Raw genomic sequence first — 16,730 nt, 5'->3', positions numbered from 1 at the left:
TCTTAAAGAACCAAATGTAAACTGGCATTATCCGTTTACGAGAGAAAAATATAGAGAGTGGCAAACATAAAGAGAGAGTAGATGGAAAGTAATTTCGTGTGAGCTTGCTGAAATAAGATATGCTGTCAATAGAACAATCTAATAATAATATATCTTCATTTTGACCATGATTTTTCGAGGAGTAGGTTGCTAATTTTCTTAGGGATAGCAAAGTGACGTTGCTTGTAAATCTACATAATTTATTAGGATGCAGATCTAGAGCTGATAGCAGTTAAAAATGCATTTAATACCAATGTTTCAGCGAAGACGTTATTTAACCCTATAAAAGCATTACAAATTGTTTTTTTCTAGAGAAAAGAATGAGTTAAGATTTTCGTATTTTATTCTCAAAATAGCACACAATTTTCAGGAAAAAAATGTATCTATCTATTCCAATAAAATACAATAAACAATATTATTTTCTGAATTTTACAAAGAAAGCTTATCAATGTATTGTTGGTAATAGATTATTTATTATTATTATTATGTATAGTTAAAATCTATTTTGTAATTTTGTATAATCTAATTATGTAGAAAAGGGAGTCTTATAGCAGACATTACAATATACTATGTACAAACACCTGGTATTGACGTAGACACCACATTTCAATACATTTTGCAAACGATGAAGACGGGCGGAATCAGCCTAAATAACATCAAGCGTCAAATATCGTATGTGATTAACCAGGAGAGTAAAGGTAAATTTTAAATTTCTTTAATAATTATGTTAATTTAAAATTTTAAAAAATTACGAAGATTACTTCAAATCTCTTTTCAATTATTAATAATCACAATTCTAAACTTTTCACTATATTACTTGTAACATTAAAGTTCTTTTGATTTTTCAACGCGTAGCCTCTGGATTTGGTTCGGATGCGTAAAACAAAAGGTTAAAATCGTATGACCTATAGTTGTACTGATTTAGCTCAAAACATCACACACATAGTAAAACACCGATATGTATAATTAAATGCAATTTATATATATATATATATATATATATATATATATATATATATATATATATATATATATATATATATATATATATATATATATATATATATATATATATATATATATATATATATATATATATATATATATAACATATATATATAACATATATATATAACATATATATATATATAACATATATATGTATTTTATTTATTATTTATTGGGAGGTACTGTGTATGTATTTTGCAGCCAGACTTAATGTAACAGTTTTTTTTACAAATGTATGCAGAACATTTATAAATAATTGTACAATTCAAATATTAAATATCAAAAAACTACTTTATAATACAATGTAGTCAGTTTCCCACACTTATTGGAGCCAAACGAGAGCGTTCCCAGTGCTAAAATTAAATGCGTGTGTTAGCTTTTAAAGACTTATCTAGTGTGTGTATTTTAAACCTATTTAAAATATTGTACTTTTGTTTTTATTTCTTAAGGGAGTACACAGAATCCAGTGGGAGTTGTAATTGGAGCCATCTCTGGAGCATTCATTGGTTTCGGGATATTAGTGTTGACAGTTAGTTTAATAATCTATCGTGTTATGAAACACTAGTGATGTTTTTGTTTTGGTTCGTTTTTGTTAAGTATTTTATTGTAGGTTACATGTTAAATATACAATTCTATTATTATTACCGTTACTATTGTTTTTATTATTATCATACATTAAAGAACCATTGGTGTTATTGCCGTGTAATTACCTAAAATTATAGCCGTTAGTTTTACATCGTAATTATCTAATTTATAGCTACTTATTTCTATGGGTGTTTTATTCTTCAGTGTTTATATACGTCTTAAGTAATTGCTAATTTGTAGCTTGAATTATTTTCATCTTGTTAATGTTTTTTGTATGGCTAAATATTCAATAACCTTGTTATTCTTTTCAAGTGTTTCGGGGAGAATGAGAAAAGAATAAGTTAATATTTTTGTATATATATATATATATATATACATATATATATATATATATATATATATATATATATATATATATATATCAGTGTGTGTATAATGTTATATTAACCTCATAAACACGAGGTCCGGTTCGACGGGGAAAGTTAAGTAAAGTGGTTTAAATAACATATAACAGACACATGTTAACCATTAGATTTATTTATTAATGGAGATACGGCTTACAAAATCTGCTTGTTAATTGCTACTTATAAGTATTATATATATATATATATATATATATATATATATATATATATATATATATATATATATATATATATATATATATATATGACAAATATAGGACAAATGATATCAGACAAAATATATCAGACAAAATATATCTGACGGACTAATGATCTCAGGACAAATGATCTCAGGACAAATGGTCTCACGGACAAAAGATATCAGGACACAATATATCAGGACAAATGATACCATGGACAAATGATTTCAGACCTCCGTATCGTCAATTTATATTAATCCACATAGAAAAAGCATTGAGGGGCTGAATTCAAACAATTATGAATTCGAATGGAAAAATCATTGCTTTTTGTAGAAAATTATTAAATTTGGTGTCACCCACATCTCAGTAGTAGAGCGACATATCATCAGTTATTACAATTCTCAACAAGTGCTTTTTCCTCAGGCAAATGTTAAGTGTAGTTGGTGTCGTCGTCGTCCCCCCCCCCCCCCCCCCCCCCCACACCGTTCTAACTTTAAACTGTACACATTCTGGTCGGGATTTGTGATCTTAGAACACTATTTAACTGTAATTAATAATTTATTTAACTAGACCGATCATTGTTTTTCTTTATGTATTTTGCTATTTATTTATTTTTTGCGGTCCGCCCCCCCCCTACACCCCCTCCACCCTCATCCCTCACGAAGCCTCTGGTTTCCATTTACTTTTGGTGAGTGAACCTTAGTATCTATGAAACAGCGGCCATCTTTAAAAATTAACCTATTTATAGGATTTCCAAAATTCATTAAATAATATATTTTAGCTTTTAGAAAGTATGAATTCAAAATGTTATGAAATAGTTTTTAAGTACTCAGATATATTTTAAGTGTAGATCTTCAAGTTAAGTTATTGTGAATTTTTAAATTTTGTTTCTGATGAAAGCAATAAATTTAAGTTGCCAAGTAAGATTTAAATATGATACTTTGCTTACGAGAAAAATTACCATTAATTTCATTAATCCATTAAAACCAAATATATTTGTGTCAAAATCTATAAATTGGCGAATGTATAATAAGATCTGCATATAGGCTACGAATATATTGCTAGTTAATTTAAAAAAAAAATTCTTTTATCATAATCGTAGAAAGTATGTAGATACATTTGTGTAAGGTATGCATGCACCGTTTTGTATCAAGAAGGCTACTTAAATTAATTAACCACATTTAATTAACAAGACATCAACTTGAAAAAAAAAATGAAAGCCATTGTAGAATTAAAGCAAGCATGTTTATTGTTTAGTGCGAAAACTGCTCCACAATATTTAAAAAAATAGTAGTTTACAATATATATTATTATAACAAGCAAACAAAAATTGAAATAAAAATCGAACTTACAAATCTTCATAAAAAGCATTTTGGTTATAACATGATTTTTAAACACTTTTATCAATGTGAAAAAGAAAATTACAAACTACATCCATGTGTATTTAACACGTGAAATCTTTGACTATAGCTATTGGTTAGGTACTTAAGTAAAACATTTCAATTTGAGTTCAATTATTTATATGATAGAAAGAATATAAAAAAATCATCAGATACAAAATTAAAAAAAAACACTATTTTTAAACTTTTACTGTTAAAATTTTTTAATGATTGCCTAGAACTTCAAAATACTATTATTTACAATTACACTAGGTGATAAACCGGTTTATTCAGTGGCAGTGGCGTCGCTAGATCGGGTGTCACCCGGTGCGGTAACTCATGGTGTCACCCCCCCCCCCCCAAAGAAAAAAAATATATATTAACTATATATTATATATATATAACCTTTAAAAGGTTCATATTTAGTAGTAAAGATATTTATCTGTAGTTGATTATACATGTGGCTGGATGTAGCACTATTTTCTCTTTAGTTTGTAGGTTTATGTCATGGAGTCACGACCCCCACCCCTCCTTCCCCACCCCATGTCGGGATCGTCAGTTTGTACCAGAAATACTTTTAAACTCTAATTAATCATTGAATGAATTGGCAAAAAAGAACATTTGTTCTACATATTTTGCAATTTCTTAGCCTTGGAGTCATACCACTAATTGGTGTCACCCGGTGCGGTCCGCACCCCCGCACTAAGTCTCCCGACGCCAATATTCTGTTAAATTTATTGCATATAACATCGCAGTAAAAACAATTTTTTGTATGTACTAAAAAATTTTGGGTTAAAAAGGACATAAATAATAAAATTTGTTGAAGCACTACATTGTGAAACACATTGAAGCAAGTACATTAGAACACTCTGGATCCTAGGACTTATCAAGTTGGTCTGTGAATACGATAAATAAATATCTAACGCGTTCAGTGGTATTAAAACCAGAACTACAAGACTTAAACACACTAACAAGGTTATTTTAACTGATTTTAAATCCCTAACCCTTTTTTCTGACAACGTCATTTTCTTTATAGTCTTATTTGACAATGTAAGCCTTAAAATGATTACAAAACAACACACAAGAATAATAATGAGAGGAATAATAACATTAGAAAATATTGTCACAAATGTACGATAAACTTCAAAGAAATTAACATTGTTAATGTATGGTTGGTTTTGTTTATACCACGTGACTGTTTTGTTAACAAACAAAGTACGTTGGTCTAACTGTACATAAATTGCATAAGGGGAATATATAACTACTGTTAAAACGCCTAATAAAATAACAATACATCCCATTTTGATAGGAGTTATCAAATGAACTACTTTAAAAGGAAACCATACAGCTATCATTCTCTCAATGGCTATCGCGGTAACGATGTATGCACTAGTAGTTATGGTACATTGATTCCATGCAAAAATATACACCATGTAATATGAATAGAAACAGTAAGCTAAATCAGGATTAAATTTGTAAACAATGGATTGGACTCGACCCAGGCTTTGTGTTACTGAGTAGAACAAATCAGAAACAGCTAAGGCTATTAGCGCGATATTTGTAGCCACAGTGAAGCCGTTGTAAACTAAGATCACTATGGTGATCACGTTACCCAGGATTCCAAATAAACACATGATATGAATCAGGAAACAATTGATGAAGGTAGATAATTGATCAAATACGTTAGGAGAAATATCATAGATATAGACACCTAGAGCCATATCAGTGTAATATAGTACTGTACTTGCATTTCCATCTGACATAATTTTATATATATAAATAAAAATATAAAAATATGTATTATATATTATATTATATAAATGTGATATAACATAACTTTTCTATACACATTCTAATAAAGATTGTTTTGCAATTAGATTAAATATTGATTCCATTACAGCGCTAAAAATATAGTGAATCGCTTTAGGTAAGATCTTTGCCTAGAAAAAAATAATGAAATATTTTGATATACTTTGAAAATATATTTTAAACCACATCGAAAACTAAACAGATGTTCATGTGAGATCACATCAATTAATTTCTCTTTTTTACAATAGTGTAGCTCAAGATTTTAAAAAATCACATGTCCTCAATTGCTTTAAATGCCAATCAAAAACCAACACAAATACCAGGATGTGTACACAAATTTTGTTTTCTTTTAACAAACTGTAAACAGATCAAGCGTTGAAGCCACACGAACATTTATTTATGTTAACATTAATAAATAACGAATTTTTGGTCTCTTTGTGAAATTTCAAGTTTGTTTCTTGGTGCGGCTTTGTTTCGATGATTATTATCAACATACAGAATGTAAGTATAATCGCTTCATACTTAAATATAACAACTCATGTTACTTGGAGATAAAGCAACTGCGATTTACATTACAAAACAGAAAAAGCACGCAAACCTAATTTTATAGGTCGAGTTTTTATTACAGACTTAATGCAAAGTAAGTAAATAAGGCATTGTGGTTTTGTAAATTATGGCAATACATACAAAGTATCCTGCAAAAATAAAACAAAATACAAAGAAATCACGATGGTAGTATCATCATTTGTAACAGGCTAATTAAAAGACGTGCCTTTGTTGGAAGTAATGTTGTGTATCATTAACGATGAGTTTGCAATAATATTCCTAATCAAATCTTGTTTCAGTGGCTGTATATAATTATATTACTTCATGTTGACCGTAGATTGTAAAACATACATTACTGAATGTGTGTAAGATGTATAATTTTGATACATCGATAAATAATTCTAGCAATCGGCTGTAACTTAATAACAAGCTAACATTTTTGTCTGTATTTTACGTTTTTTATTTTTCTAAACGCAGTAACAAAATTTCACGTTGTCTACACAGTAAGCCTTTTCTATATAGACTAGGAATCACATAATGAAATAAGGAAAAATATGCATTAATCTATCATTACCTTGAGGAAATGCAAGTTTATCAGCGTTTGGTAATGCATACTAGATCTACACATAAATGATTTCTGACAATAGACTGCTAGTGTTTTTCAAGATACGCATGTGTATAATGTATTTGAACTGTTATAAGTCTGTTATAAGTCTAAATTGCTTGCTTTTCTCAACAGTTTGAGACAGAGCTAGTATAGAGATTTAACTACAAATCTAATGATAGCTGTTCGTGTTTGGCGGGAAACATTTAGCTTTTTAATTTTTTTCTAACGCTGGTAAGAAGTAATCGACTCGGTGAAGCAGCAAAGCTGCCTGTAAATTTAATGCTAATCTTTACAAATGATTTGATTAGCAGTCTTTCAATCAACCTATGTATCAATTCCCGTTCGTGCCCAAGACACATGGGGCAAATGAAGTAGAGTTCATCCGGTTCAATGACCATGGCATACATGGAGCTAGTGTAGTCAGAATTATGCTCAGTTGCCTTAATTAAATTCCGTAAAGTTAGGTACCTATCAGAGCTGCTTAGATATATTCTACATACTCGAGCCCGGGATCCGAGGTTGAATCTTTAGGGTGAAGGTCCTTAAGCTCTACGATTTGACCACGCCGTCTCCTTAATCAAAGGTGCACAGACCTTTGACCAGAGGGGCTTTGGCCACAGTGGGGCTTTGACCATAACGGGGCTTTGACCATAAGGGGTTTGACCACATGTGATTTCTCAGCAGAGGGTCTTTGATCGCAGGTATTTTCTCCAATACGAGCGTTTAATAACAAGCGCTTTGTGCATATATGGTACGTATTAATTTTAAAAATCAAATACACACAATTGGCAATGGTGTAGCACGAACAAATAACATTTGTGAAAGATGGCATTACAGTCTTCATTCTCTCCTCCAATGTAGTCACCCAAGAATGTAACGTTTCCTTGAAGATCTACATATGCACTTTACACGACAAAAGACAACTTTCTTGCAAAGTGTCGCAGGAGCAAGCTACCCAACTGAGAAGCTATAAAGAATGCTGCACGAAAAATTACAACGTGCTATTCAGACATATAGTCAAACAGATGTACTGACATAATGGTCAAACAGATGTACTGACAGATGGTCAAACAGATGTACTGACATATTTGCGTGCTATAGCACATCTGCAATAGGTAGGAAAAGTATTTTTAATTACACTAATTTTTTTTTTTTAAAATATTTTTAAAAATATGGCAAGCGATACAATTATAGCTACATTTTCAAAAATTAAAGCCGTTTAAGAACCATCGATTAGGGGTCGTCCATAAATGACGTCACACTCGTATTAACTGAACCAGTCACAATAAAGTTTTTCAGACTGGACAGTCTCCTTGCTCGGGCTAAACATGAGACATAAGACATAAATCAAGTAGTTTAATTTAATCAAGTAGTTTCATTTAATTTCATTATGTGAATATCTTATATATTAGTTCAAACAGTCAACTCTATTTCATCTGCCCCAATGACCGCTAGGATCAAACGCATAACTTTTACTAGTTAAACAGTTCTCAATAAAATTCAGCATGGAATCATACCTCCAAAAAATTATAATGAAACGGAAATGTGATCTTGGTCACAATGCCGTTTCCATTATTTCCCGGGTACTAAACAATTACAGACAATGTCTAATCTATGCGATACTAAAGGTCAAATAAATTGTAACATCATTTTAACACTTACCTCATCAAAATTACAAACAACTAAATCAAAATATAACCCCCACTTTCAACTGTATTCAACATATGTAGAAAAACCTCTCTGAAAAAAAAAATAGAAAGTCATTACGTGTCTTATAATCGCATTAACCTTATATTAATTATAACTGTAACAGACACCTAAAAAGCAGTTGGTGATCGGGTAATTATTTATTTTTACTTACATAAAGAATTCATCTGCAACACTAATATAAATCATACAATGTTGACTGTTGTCTAGAGCAGGAGATATGCCTATACAGCTTACCTTGTACTTTTGGTTTTGTCGCTAATAAAAACGTTTTTTACACTGCTGATAGACATGTTAGTAGTAATAATTTCACCTCAAAAATATTTTATTAAAAATCTGCATATTACGTAGGACTACATCGGTACAGAAACAGTATTTCACATAACAAACAATAAAAAAATATTAATCAATAAATATAAATCTGTTTTTAAACAACTGTTCTTAATAACATTTATTATGCAAAAATGATTAACTAGATCAGAAAATGTAAAATAATCATTTTTTTTTAAATTTATAAACAAATATGTGTGTCTTAATATATTATTTTATAAATGTTCAAGAAAACATTAATATAACAACCAAAGTTAACCATAATATAAATTTGCCATTCTGTAACACTTACCTTGAAAACTTGTCTTTTTTATCAAGAGAAAAACAAAATGAAGTGCCGAATTATTTTTACGGGCGGTAAACATTTTTGAAAACGTAAAATTAAAGTAGGGGCCTACGTTTAAAAAAAAAATAAAGTATGAAATTATTCAAGAATAGAGTTCACAGATTCTCATTTTTTTTCAGTAAAATAACTTAAATAAATAAATGATAAAATATGTACAATTTATAATAATTAATTAGCTTTCCTATACACATTTAGCATACGTATATAAAACAATGCAAACCTTTGCCAGTTCTTTTACACATAAACTGATACGATGACTTGCACGAAGCGCCTTGCCACATTGCCACGTTGTATATGGCAATAATTGCACAGTGTTCATTTGTCCTGTTGTCCAGATCAGCTAATGAGTAGAAAAACGGCCCTGAATATGTATCTATAAAATCATTTTTACATTGTGTACATATACTTATATACACATATTATAACGGCGTAAAAACATACATACACACATTACGATCCCAATTCGTGTATTTTACTAATGATCCGTCCTCCCATTTCCAGATTCCAGATTCGTCAGAAAACCCTATCCAGGTGCAGTCTTTAGCAAAGCTCATCCGACCTGTTTCAATTGTAATGCAGCGAATCATATTCCATCACTTAAATTTAAATGCGAAAAACATGAATACTAATAATAAATAGAAAAGTCCTGAGATCGAACTCCCGGGCTGATTGCTGGTCATAGTGGTGGGGATGGCAACCCATCTAGGCGAGAAAAGTCTGAAAACAAATATGAACGAACCCCTTGCGACACGACTAATGGCAAATAGTACTTATAGGTAGCACATATCCATTGCTAACATCACGTATTTGTGTAAAGGGTGCATGATACGTGGCTCTTCTTAACTTACTTCGTAGGTCATGACCTTAATTTCCAAGGCGCAATAATACAATCTTTATGAGAATATTAGACACTCCGTTATCCTTGGATAACTGTGTGTTTCGAAGTCATTCATTAACTACGTCAAGCTCGTTTGACGATTTTTATCTTTAACCTCCCCTACCCACTATCACATATCGTCACAAAAAGCTAACCCCAACCCCCCCCCCCCCCCCATTTACCTACGCCACTGCACCAGATACATTTTTAGAGAACATATATAGGCAATATATATATATATATATATATATATATAGGCTATATATATATATATATATATATATATATATATATATATATATATAGCCTATATATATATATATATATAGCCTATATATATATATATATATATATATATATATATATATATATATATATATATATATTTGAGTTATTTTACGTAGCCTCTGTAAGAAAGTAAAATCAAACCATATATTATTTTGAATTAAATGATATTTTAATTTTAACAATGCCGTTGCAAAAAAAAAAAAAAAAAAGATTTTTATTAAATATTCAAGGACTAAAATAGTTTAATAAAGAATCTCAATTATTTATAAACTTGTTTTTCTTTTTAACTAATTACTTTTGGTTTGGCTTACTTTCCTCCGACAGCTTGAATCTATTAAAAATGTAAATTAGTGTCGGATACAAATAAACAGAGCTATAGCCGCAAGAAAAATTTTGTTTTATAAATTAATGCGTTACAATTTTGAATGGGAAACATGGTCTTCCATGGAAGCCGCCATGTTTGTTGTGAAAATAAGTAAATAAAGTATTTGTTCTGAACTTTTATAATCAGATGGGTGTTTTAATAAATAAATATATCAATTTTCAATACATTAATTACTCTCTTTAAAGAAATGTGTGTACACAATTTCGGGAACAATGAACATTATTCTCTACATAAATATGCATTTTACATTTAGTTCTACACATAGTGCAGATGCTCCGATCACGCGGAATTTACACCAAAAAAAAATGTACACATTTGTAAACCTAGCAAAGAGTTTTAGTAGTATGAGGCAATTTAGTTTAATTTCTATAAAACAATTTAAAAAACTAAGATTACTTGCTAAATAATCCTGCTCCTCCTGTGATGTAACACTAGTTAAATTCCCATTGTTTGCTCTACAGTAATCTCTTGCATCATACCATGATAAACGAGTAGGAACAAACATGTAGTACAGATTTGTACTGTTTCTATTCTCCCAGATAAACGAAGGGGATTTAGTGGTAGTATCAGTCATTTGAGTCACTTGTATACCTGTAACTGTTTAAATGTGCATATTATATATACAAAAACAATATGTAAGATTTACATATTATGAATACCTTTACATATTTGTATACCTATATAAATGTAAATTAAAGTAAAATATACAAATTCCAATTAACATATTAGCGTAAATATTACACACGTCTTAATTTATTAATTAAGACGCGGAACAATCGCCATCTCAAACTAATAGTAATCAACTACATTTTGTGTAAAAAAATACACTTATCTTGAAAGTTAATTGCACGAGTTTTAGTCAAAATACATTATGATAAAATGCACAAAAATCAATGAAGATTTTACAAAAAAAAGCTTGGAATATATAATTTTTCGAATACTTGAAAAAATATTCTTTTATCAAAGTATTAAATACCGAAATAAACAGTCCACGGTTACTGAACAGTTTTCTGTGAATTATAAGTTTGATACTTGCCAGGTGTTCTTTTGCAGACAAACGGATAAGGTAAAAAACAGTGTACATCATGCCACGTAGGAAAATTCAACTTTCCCATAACTGTGCAATATTCTTGACTCCAAGTATCCGGCTGCACTATTAAACAACATTATTTCTTTATTCATGTTTTAAAACTAAAATACATGGTTATAAAAAGATATATGTAAATTCTAGTTTTATTTCAAAAGTAGCTGTAAATAACACACATACGCAGAATGTGATCCCAGTTGGTGTATGTTACAGGTGTTTCGTCTTCCCATTGCCATACTCCCACTTCACGTTCATCAGTTAATCCGATCCAGCAGTGATCTATAAAAGAACTCGTATGGACTGTTTCGAAAAAAAAACAAGATTTTGTTAAATGTTGAGTTACATAACGCATTGAAAATAGTACAATTAAAAAAAAAACTGCTTTGTGTCGAACTTATTTATAACATTTTTTTTTAAATTTTATGTTGAAAAAATATGTTTTATTATTAAGCAAATGCATACGGTATGCGAGTAAACACAAATAATTAATGAATACTTTACTAAAATAAAATTACACTCTTAAATTAAACTGCTGCTAGAAAAGTAATAAAAGTAAACAATTTGCATGATAAAAAATAAAAACAAAATCTTGTTTAATTCAAACACCTGCCAAATAATCCTGCTCCTCCTGTGATGTAACACTAGTTAAATTCCCATTGTTTGCTCTACAGTAATCTCTTGCATCATACCATGACAAAGGAGTTGTCACAAACATGTAGTACAGATTTGTACCGTTTCTGTTCTCCCAGATAAACGAAGGGGATTTAGTGGTAGTATCAGTCATTTGAGTCACTTGTATACCTGTAACTGTTTAAATGTGCATATTATATATACAAAAACAATATGTAAGATTTACATATTATGAATACCTTTACATATTTGTATACCTATATAAATGTAAATTAAAGTAAAATATACAAATTCCAATTAACATATTAGCGTAAATATTACACACGTCTGAATTTATTAATTAAGACGCGGAACAATCGCCATCTCAAACTAATAGTAATCAACTACATTTTGTGTAAAAAATACACTTATCTTGAAAGTTAATTGCACGATTTTTAGTCAAAATACATTATGATAAAATGCACAAAAATCAATGAAGATTTTACAAAAAAAAGCTTGGAATATATAATTTTTCGAATACTTGAAAAAATATTCTTTTATCAAAGTATTAAATACCGAAATAAACAGTCCACGGTTACTGAACAGTTTTCTGTGAATTATAAGTTTGATACTTGCCAGGTGTTCTTTTGCAGACAAACGGAAAAGGTAAAAAACAGTGTACATCATGCCACGTAGGAAAATTCAACTTTCCCATAACTGTGCAATATTCTTGACTCCAAGTATCCGGCTGCACTATTAAACAACATTATTTCTTTATTCATGTTTTAAAACTAAAATACATGGTTATAAAAAGATATATGTAAATTCTAGTTTTATTTTAAAAGTAGCTGTAAATAACACACATACGTAGAATGTGATCCCAGTTGGTGTATGTTACAGGTGATCCGTCTTCCCATTGCCATACTCCCACTTCACGTTCAGCAGTTAATCCGATCCAGCAGTGATCTATATAAAAACTCGTATGGACTGTTTCGAAAAAAAAATAAGATTTTTTAAAATGTTAAGTTATATAACGCATTAAAAATAGTACAATTTAAAAAAAAAACTGCTTTGTGTCGAACTTATTGATAACAATTTTTTTTTAAATTTTCTGTTGAAAAAAATATTTTTTATTATTAAATTATTCTGCAAATGCATACGTTATGCGAGTAAACACATATAATTAATGAATATTTTACTAAAATAAAATTACACTCTTAAACTGCTGCTAGAAATGTAATAATATTTCGTAAATACTTTGCATGTTATTCTGTACAATGAAAAATAAAAACAAAATCTTGTTTAATTCAAACACCTGCCAAATAATCCTGCTCCTCCTGTGATGTAACACTAGTTAAATTCCCATTGTTTGCTCTACAGTAATCTCTTGCATCATACCATGACAAAGGAGTTGTCACAAACATGTAGTACAGATTTGTACTGTTTCTATTCTCCCAGATAAACGAAGGGGATTTAGTGGTAGTATCAGTCATTTGAGTCACTTGTATACCTGTAACTGTTAAAATGTGCATATTATATATACAAAAACAATATGTAAGATTTACATATTATGAATACCTTTACATATTTGTATACCTATATAAATACTTATAGTTATTAAAATAGTGGTTTATTATCATAGACTGTATTTAAAGAAAATCGTGTATTATTTTCTTTTTCACTTTTTAGTGCAAATATGTAATTAAAACGTGGTATTAAAACGTTACAATAATATTTTATTTAAATTCACATAACATAAACTTAAACAAAGCAATTATCCAATTGCAAAACGTACCGCTACTATTTGCAAATATTTTGCAGAATACTCCGAAAATCACAAGTGACAGGTGTAACTCACGTTTTAGTTGTATCTTAAATACCATTTTGATATTTCCCCTGAAAATTAAAATATAGCAAGTTCGTTTTAGTTTTAGTCTGTTACTGTTTGGATTGTACACAATGTTAACAAATGAAGTTAAGTATTTCAAGTTGTTTATGTTACTGTCATACAACCTTAAAATAAGAGATTAACTACAAGACCAAAAAAAAAAACGAATTGCGTGTGTATTCGTTTTACAAGCTATTGCGTTAATAGTTGCGTACACTGCTGTTTAAGTAAATATAGTTTAAATAAGTTTAAGTAAATATGCGTGTCCTGTACATGGTTTAAGAATGTCATAGTCCACTCTAAAATAAAACACACACACACATGCGCACACACACACACACACACACACACACATATATATATATATATATATATATATATATATATATATATATATATATATATATATATATATATATATAAAGAGATACAGGCAGAGACAAAGAGACAGAGATAAGGACTGAGGCAGAAAGAGAGACAGAGAGAGACAGAGATATAGATAGAGAGAAAGACAGAGATAGAGAGAAAGACAGACAGAGACGGAGGCAGATACAGAGACACGGACATAGACTGAGGCAGAGAGAGAGAGACGAAGGCAGAGACCGAGACAGAAAGAGTAGAGACTGAGCGAGAGAGAGAGAGAGAGAGAGAGAGAGAGAGAGAGTCTCTAAATGTTGTCGCCCTTTTAAGCTCGCCCTCCGCGGAAAGACTATAATACAATTCAAACGCATGTATTATATAAAACATTGTTATGCAGTTATTGTTATAAGTTTTTACCTACCTTATATTTGGTGTTCCTAGGCTAAGCCAACGTATTTGCACAAAGCTTATGAACTCTTAAAGTACATGTATTTTGTTTTGATCTATCTTCACTTGATAGAATTTTTAATCATAATATATTGCTTGTATACTTTCCATACATAAAAATCGATTAATCCTTATGGGCGTAGTTTAACAGTTGTTACTTACATTCTACACACATAAGCCATGCAATGAGAACGCGACAAATGTATTTGATCAAACAAGTGCAACCTAAGCACACCATTCAGACATAGGAATGTTATGCATCGCTGAAGTAAAATACATCCATAGTGAAATAGGTTACCATAAATATTATTTGAAGCATTAAAAGCCCGAAAACGTTATACTTTTTTTTTGCTGAGTATAGAAGAAGTATAGTAATAGAGCACAAAATTAAATTAAATTGTGACAGTTTTCTCTGCTTTATCTATACGGAGCGTACAGTATGTATTTGTAAGCATGTTCGATTCTTAATCGAGAGTTTGACAAATTCTGATGTTTTTCAACCTCCCAATATTTTTTTAGAGATAATTTAACAGTTAAAAGACCTGTATATTGGGTATTTTTATTAAAAAACCCTATTAAAAATATTAATAACAAATTAAATTAGGAAAGTGTCACCATTTTACAGAGTGTACCTAACACTGCGTGAAATGTGACCCAAATACTTGTTGATAGTACACATCGTGTAACCTCGTTTTACCACATACGTTGATGAACACAGGCTTGGTTATTTATAGATTTAAAACCAGCCGTTTACAAACCGTAATATATTTCGTAAGAAAAGGAATCCAAGAATATATCTTCCCGTACTTGAGATCAAGTCAACTTTTTTTTATCAAACTAGCAGCAGAATACATAAAAGTAAAACGGGAACAAAAAGAGGATTTTTTTTAGCTTTCATATAGGCCTAGTTAACAACTTTGCAGACGTTGTAATATTTATTTTAAATCTTAAGTATCTTTAAAATAATGTAAAATAATGAAGGTAAGCACAAGTGTCAAACGTTCTTGAATGAAAGCATTTGGCCGCTCATAAAATCTTTTACACATTACCTGCCCCTTTTTGGTCTGTTGACAGATCTCAGGCGTGAAACAAACCAACCGTTCACCGCTAGTACTTGTTATGTCCCCTCTTGCTATTGAACTCGTATCGTACATTTTAATGATACTTTTAATATCTTAAAAGATTAAAATTCAGTTGTTCTTGTTTTGTGTTGGTGGTGAACGAATTCGCTGCATTGATTTGTGAACACACGCGTATGTTTTTAAATGGCTACGATGATATGACTGAAACTCAGTGATACCGCGGGTTAGTTTTTAAGGAGTGTTGTTGTAACCTTTCACCGCCGTTCAGCAGAAATGTGTCGTCTGCTAGATTTCTCCCCATTCAAATACACGACGGGTAAAATGGGCGGGGATAGTTAGCTGTTTTATCGATCAAGTTATTTTTTGTATGTTTTGTTTTTATCCTGCATGCTTTAAAAAAAATAATGAAATTATTTTAGTAAGACGCAATATACAATTTTCTAAAGTTTATCATATTTTTGAGTAATTTCACAACAATATTAAATTAAGCAATTCACGTTTTGCTTACTTTTATTATGTTATGCTCGATATGCTCGATATTCTCAGTGATTAGCCAAAAATTTGTACAAATGTCAAGCTTGCATCAAACACTAATCGTCCATTGCAAAAATTAGATCGGTATCGTTGAATAATACGCAAAAAAGAGCGCTCACAGGATAGCCCAGGGCGCCAAATCGAACCCTGCCCGGGCGACGGCAGGCGTGCCTGATTCAATTTAGAGAACGGCTATAATACCCCAAGCTTGTC

The 16,730-nt window shown here is 30.3% G+C and overlaps 2 protein-coding genes across 6 annotated transcripts; both read right to left on the bottom strand.

Moving 5' to 3' along the window:
* Positions 1-4,169: 4,169 nt before the first annotated feature.
* On the bottom strand, positions 4,170-8,675 carry LOC131948604 (FMRFamide receptor-like). Of its 2 annotated transcripts, XM_059310209.1 has the most exons (3): positions 8,439-8,675; positions 8,240-8,317; positions 4,170-6,119 (listed from the first exon to the last, which is right to left on the bottom strand). In XM_059310209.1, the coding sequence occupies exon 3, from the start codon at positions 5,376-5,378 to the stop codon at positions 4,350-4,352; it is 1,029 nt and encodes a 342-aa protein (XP_059166192.1). In that variant the 5' UTR covers positions 5,379-6,119; positions 8,240-8,317; positions 8,439-8,675; the 3' UTR covers positions 4,170-4,349. The 2 variants fall into 2 exon arrangements, with proteins under 2 accessions (XP_059166192.1, XP_059166191.1); XM_059310208.1 differs by having other exon boundaries at positions 8,240-8,675.
* A 474-nt stretch (positions 8,676-9,149) lies between these two features.
* LOC131948603 (C-type mannose receptor 2) lies at positions 9,150-16,156 on the bottom strand. Of its 4 annotated transcripts, XM_059310206.1 has the most exons (12): positions 15,891-15,901; positions 14,876-14,961; positions 14,002-14,102; positions 13,522-13,722; positions 13,074-13,193; positions 12,843-12,959; positions 12,204-12,404; positions 11,778-11,897; positions 11,547-11,663; positions 10,907-11,107; positions 9,406-9,519; positions 9,150-9,300 (listed from the first exon to the last, which is right to left on the bottom strand). In XM_059310206.1, exons 3-12 carry the CDS (start codon positions 14,087-14,089, stop codon positions 9,152-9,154), a joined length of 1,428 nt encoding a protein of 475 aa, XP_059166189.1. In that variant the 5' UTR covers positions 14,090-14,102; positions 14,876-14,961; positions 15,891-15,901; the 3' UTR covers positions 9,150-9,151. The 4 variants fall into 4 exon arrangements, with proteins under 4 accessions (XP_059166189.1, XP_059166190.1, XP_059166188.1 ...); XM_059310207.1 differs by lacking the exons at positions 14,876-14,961; positions 15,891-15,901 and adding an exon at positions 15,951-16,156; XM_059310205.1 differs by lacking the exons at positions 14,876-14,961; positions 15,891-15,901 and adding an exon at positions 15,064-15,241 and having other exon boundaries at positions 13,522-13,716.
* Positions 16,157-16,730: the final 574 nt, after the last annotated feature.

This window comes from Physella acuta, unplaced genomic scaffold (genome assembly GCF_028476545.2).
Source record: "Physella acuta isolate Inbredline_101_S28 unplaced genomic scaffold, ASM2847654v3 ptg000651l, whole genome shotgun sequence".
Taxonomy (NCBI): domain Eukaryota; kingdom Metazoa; phylum Mollusca; class Gastropoda; family Physidae; genus Physella; species Physella acuta.
This window is presented reverse-complemented; position numbering and strand designations above follow the sequence as displayed.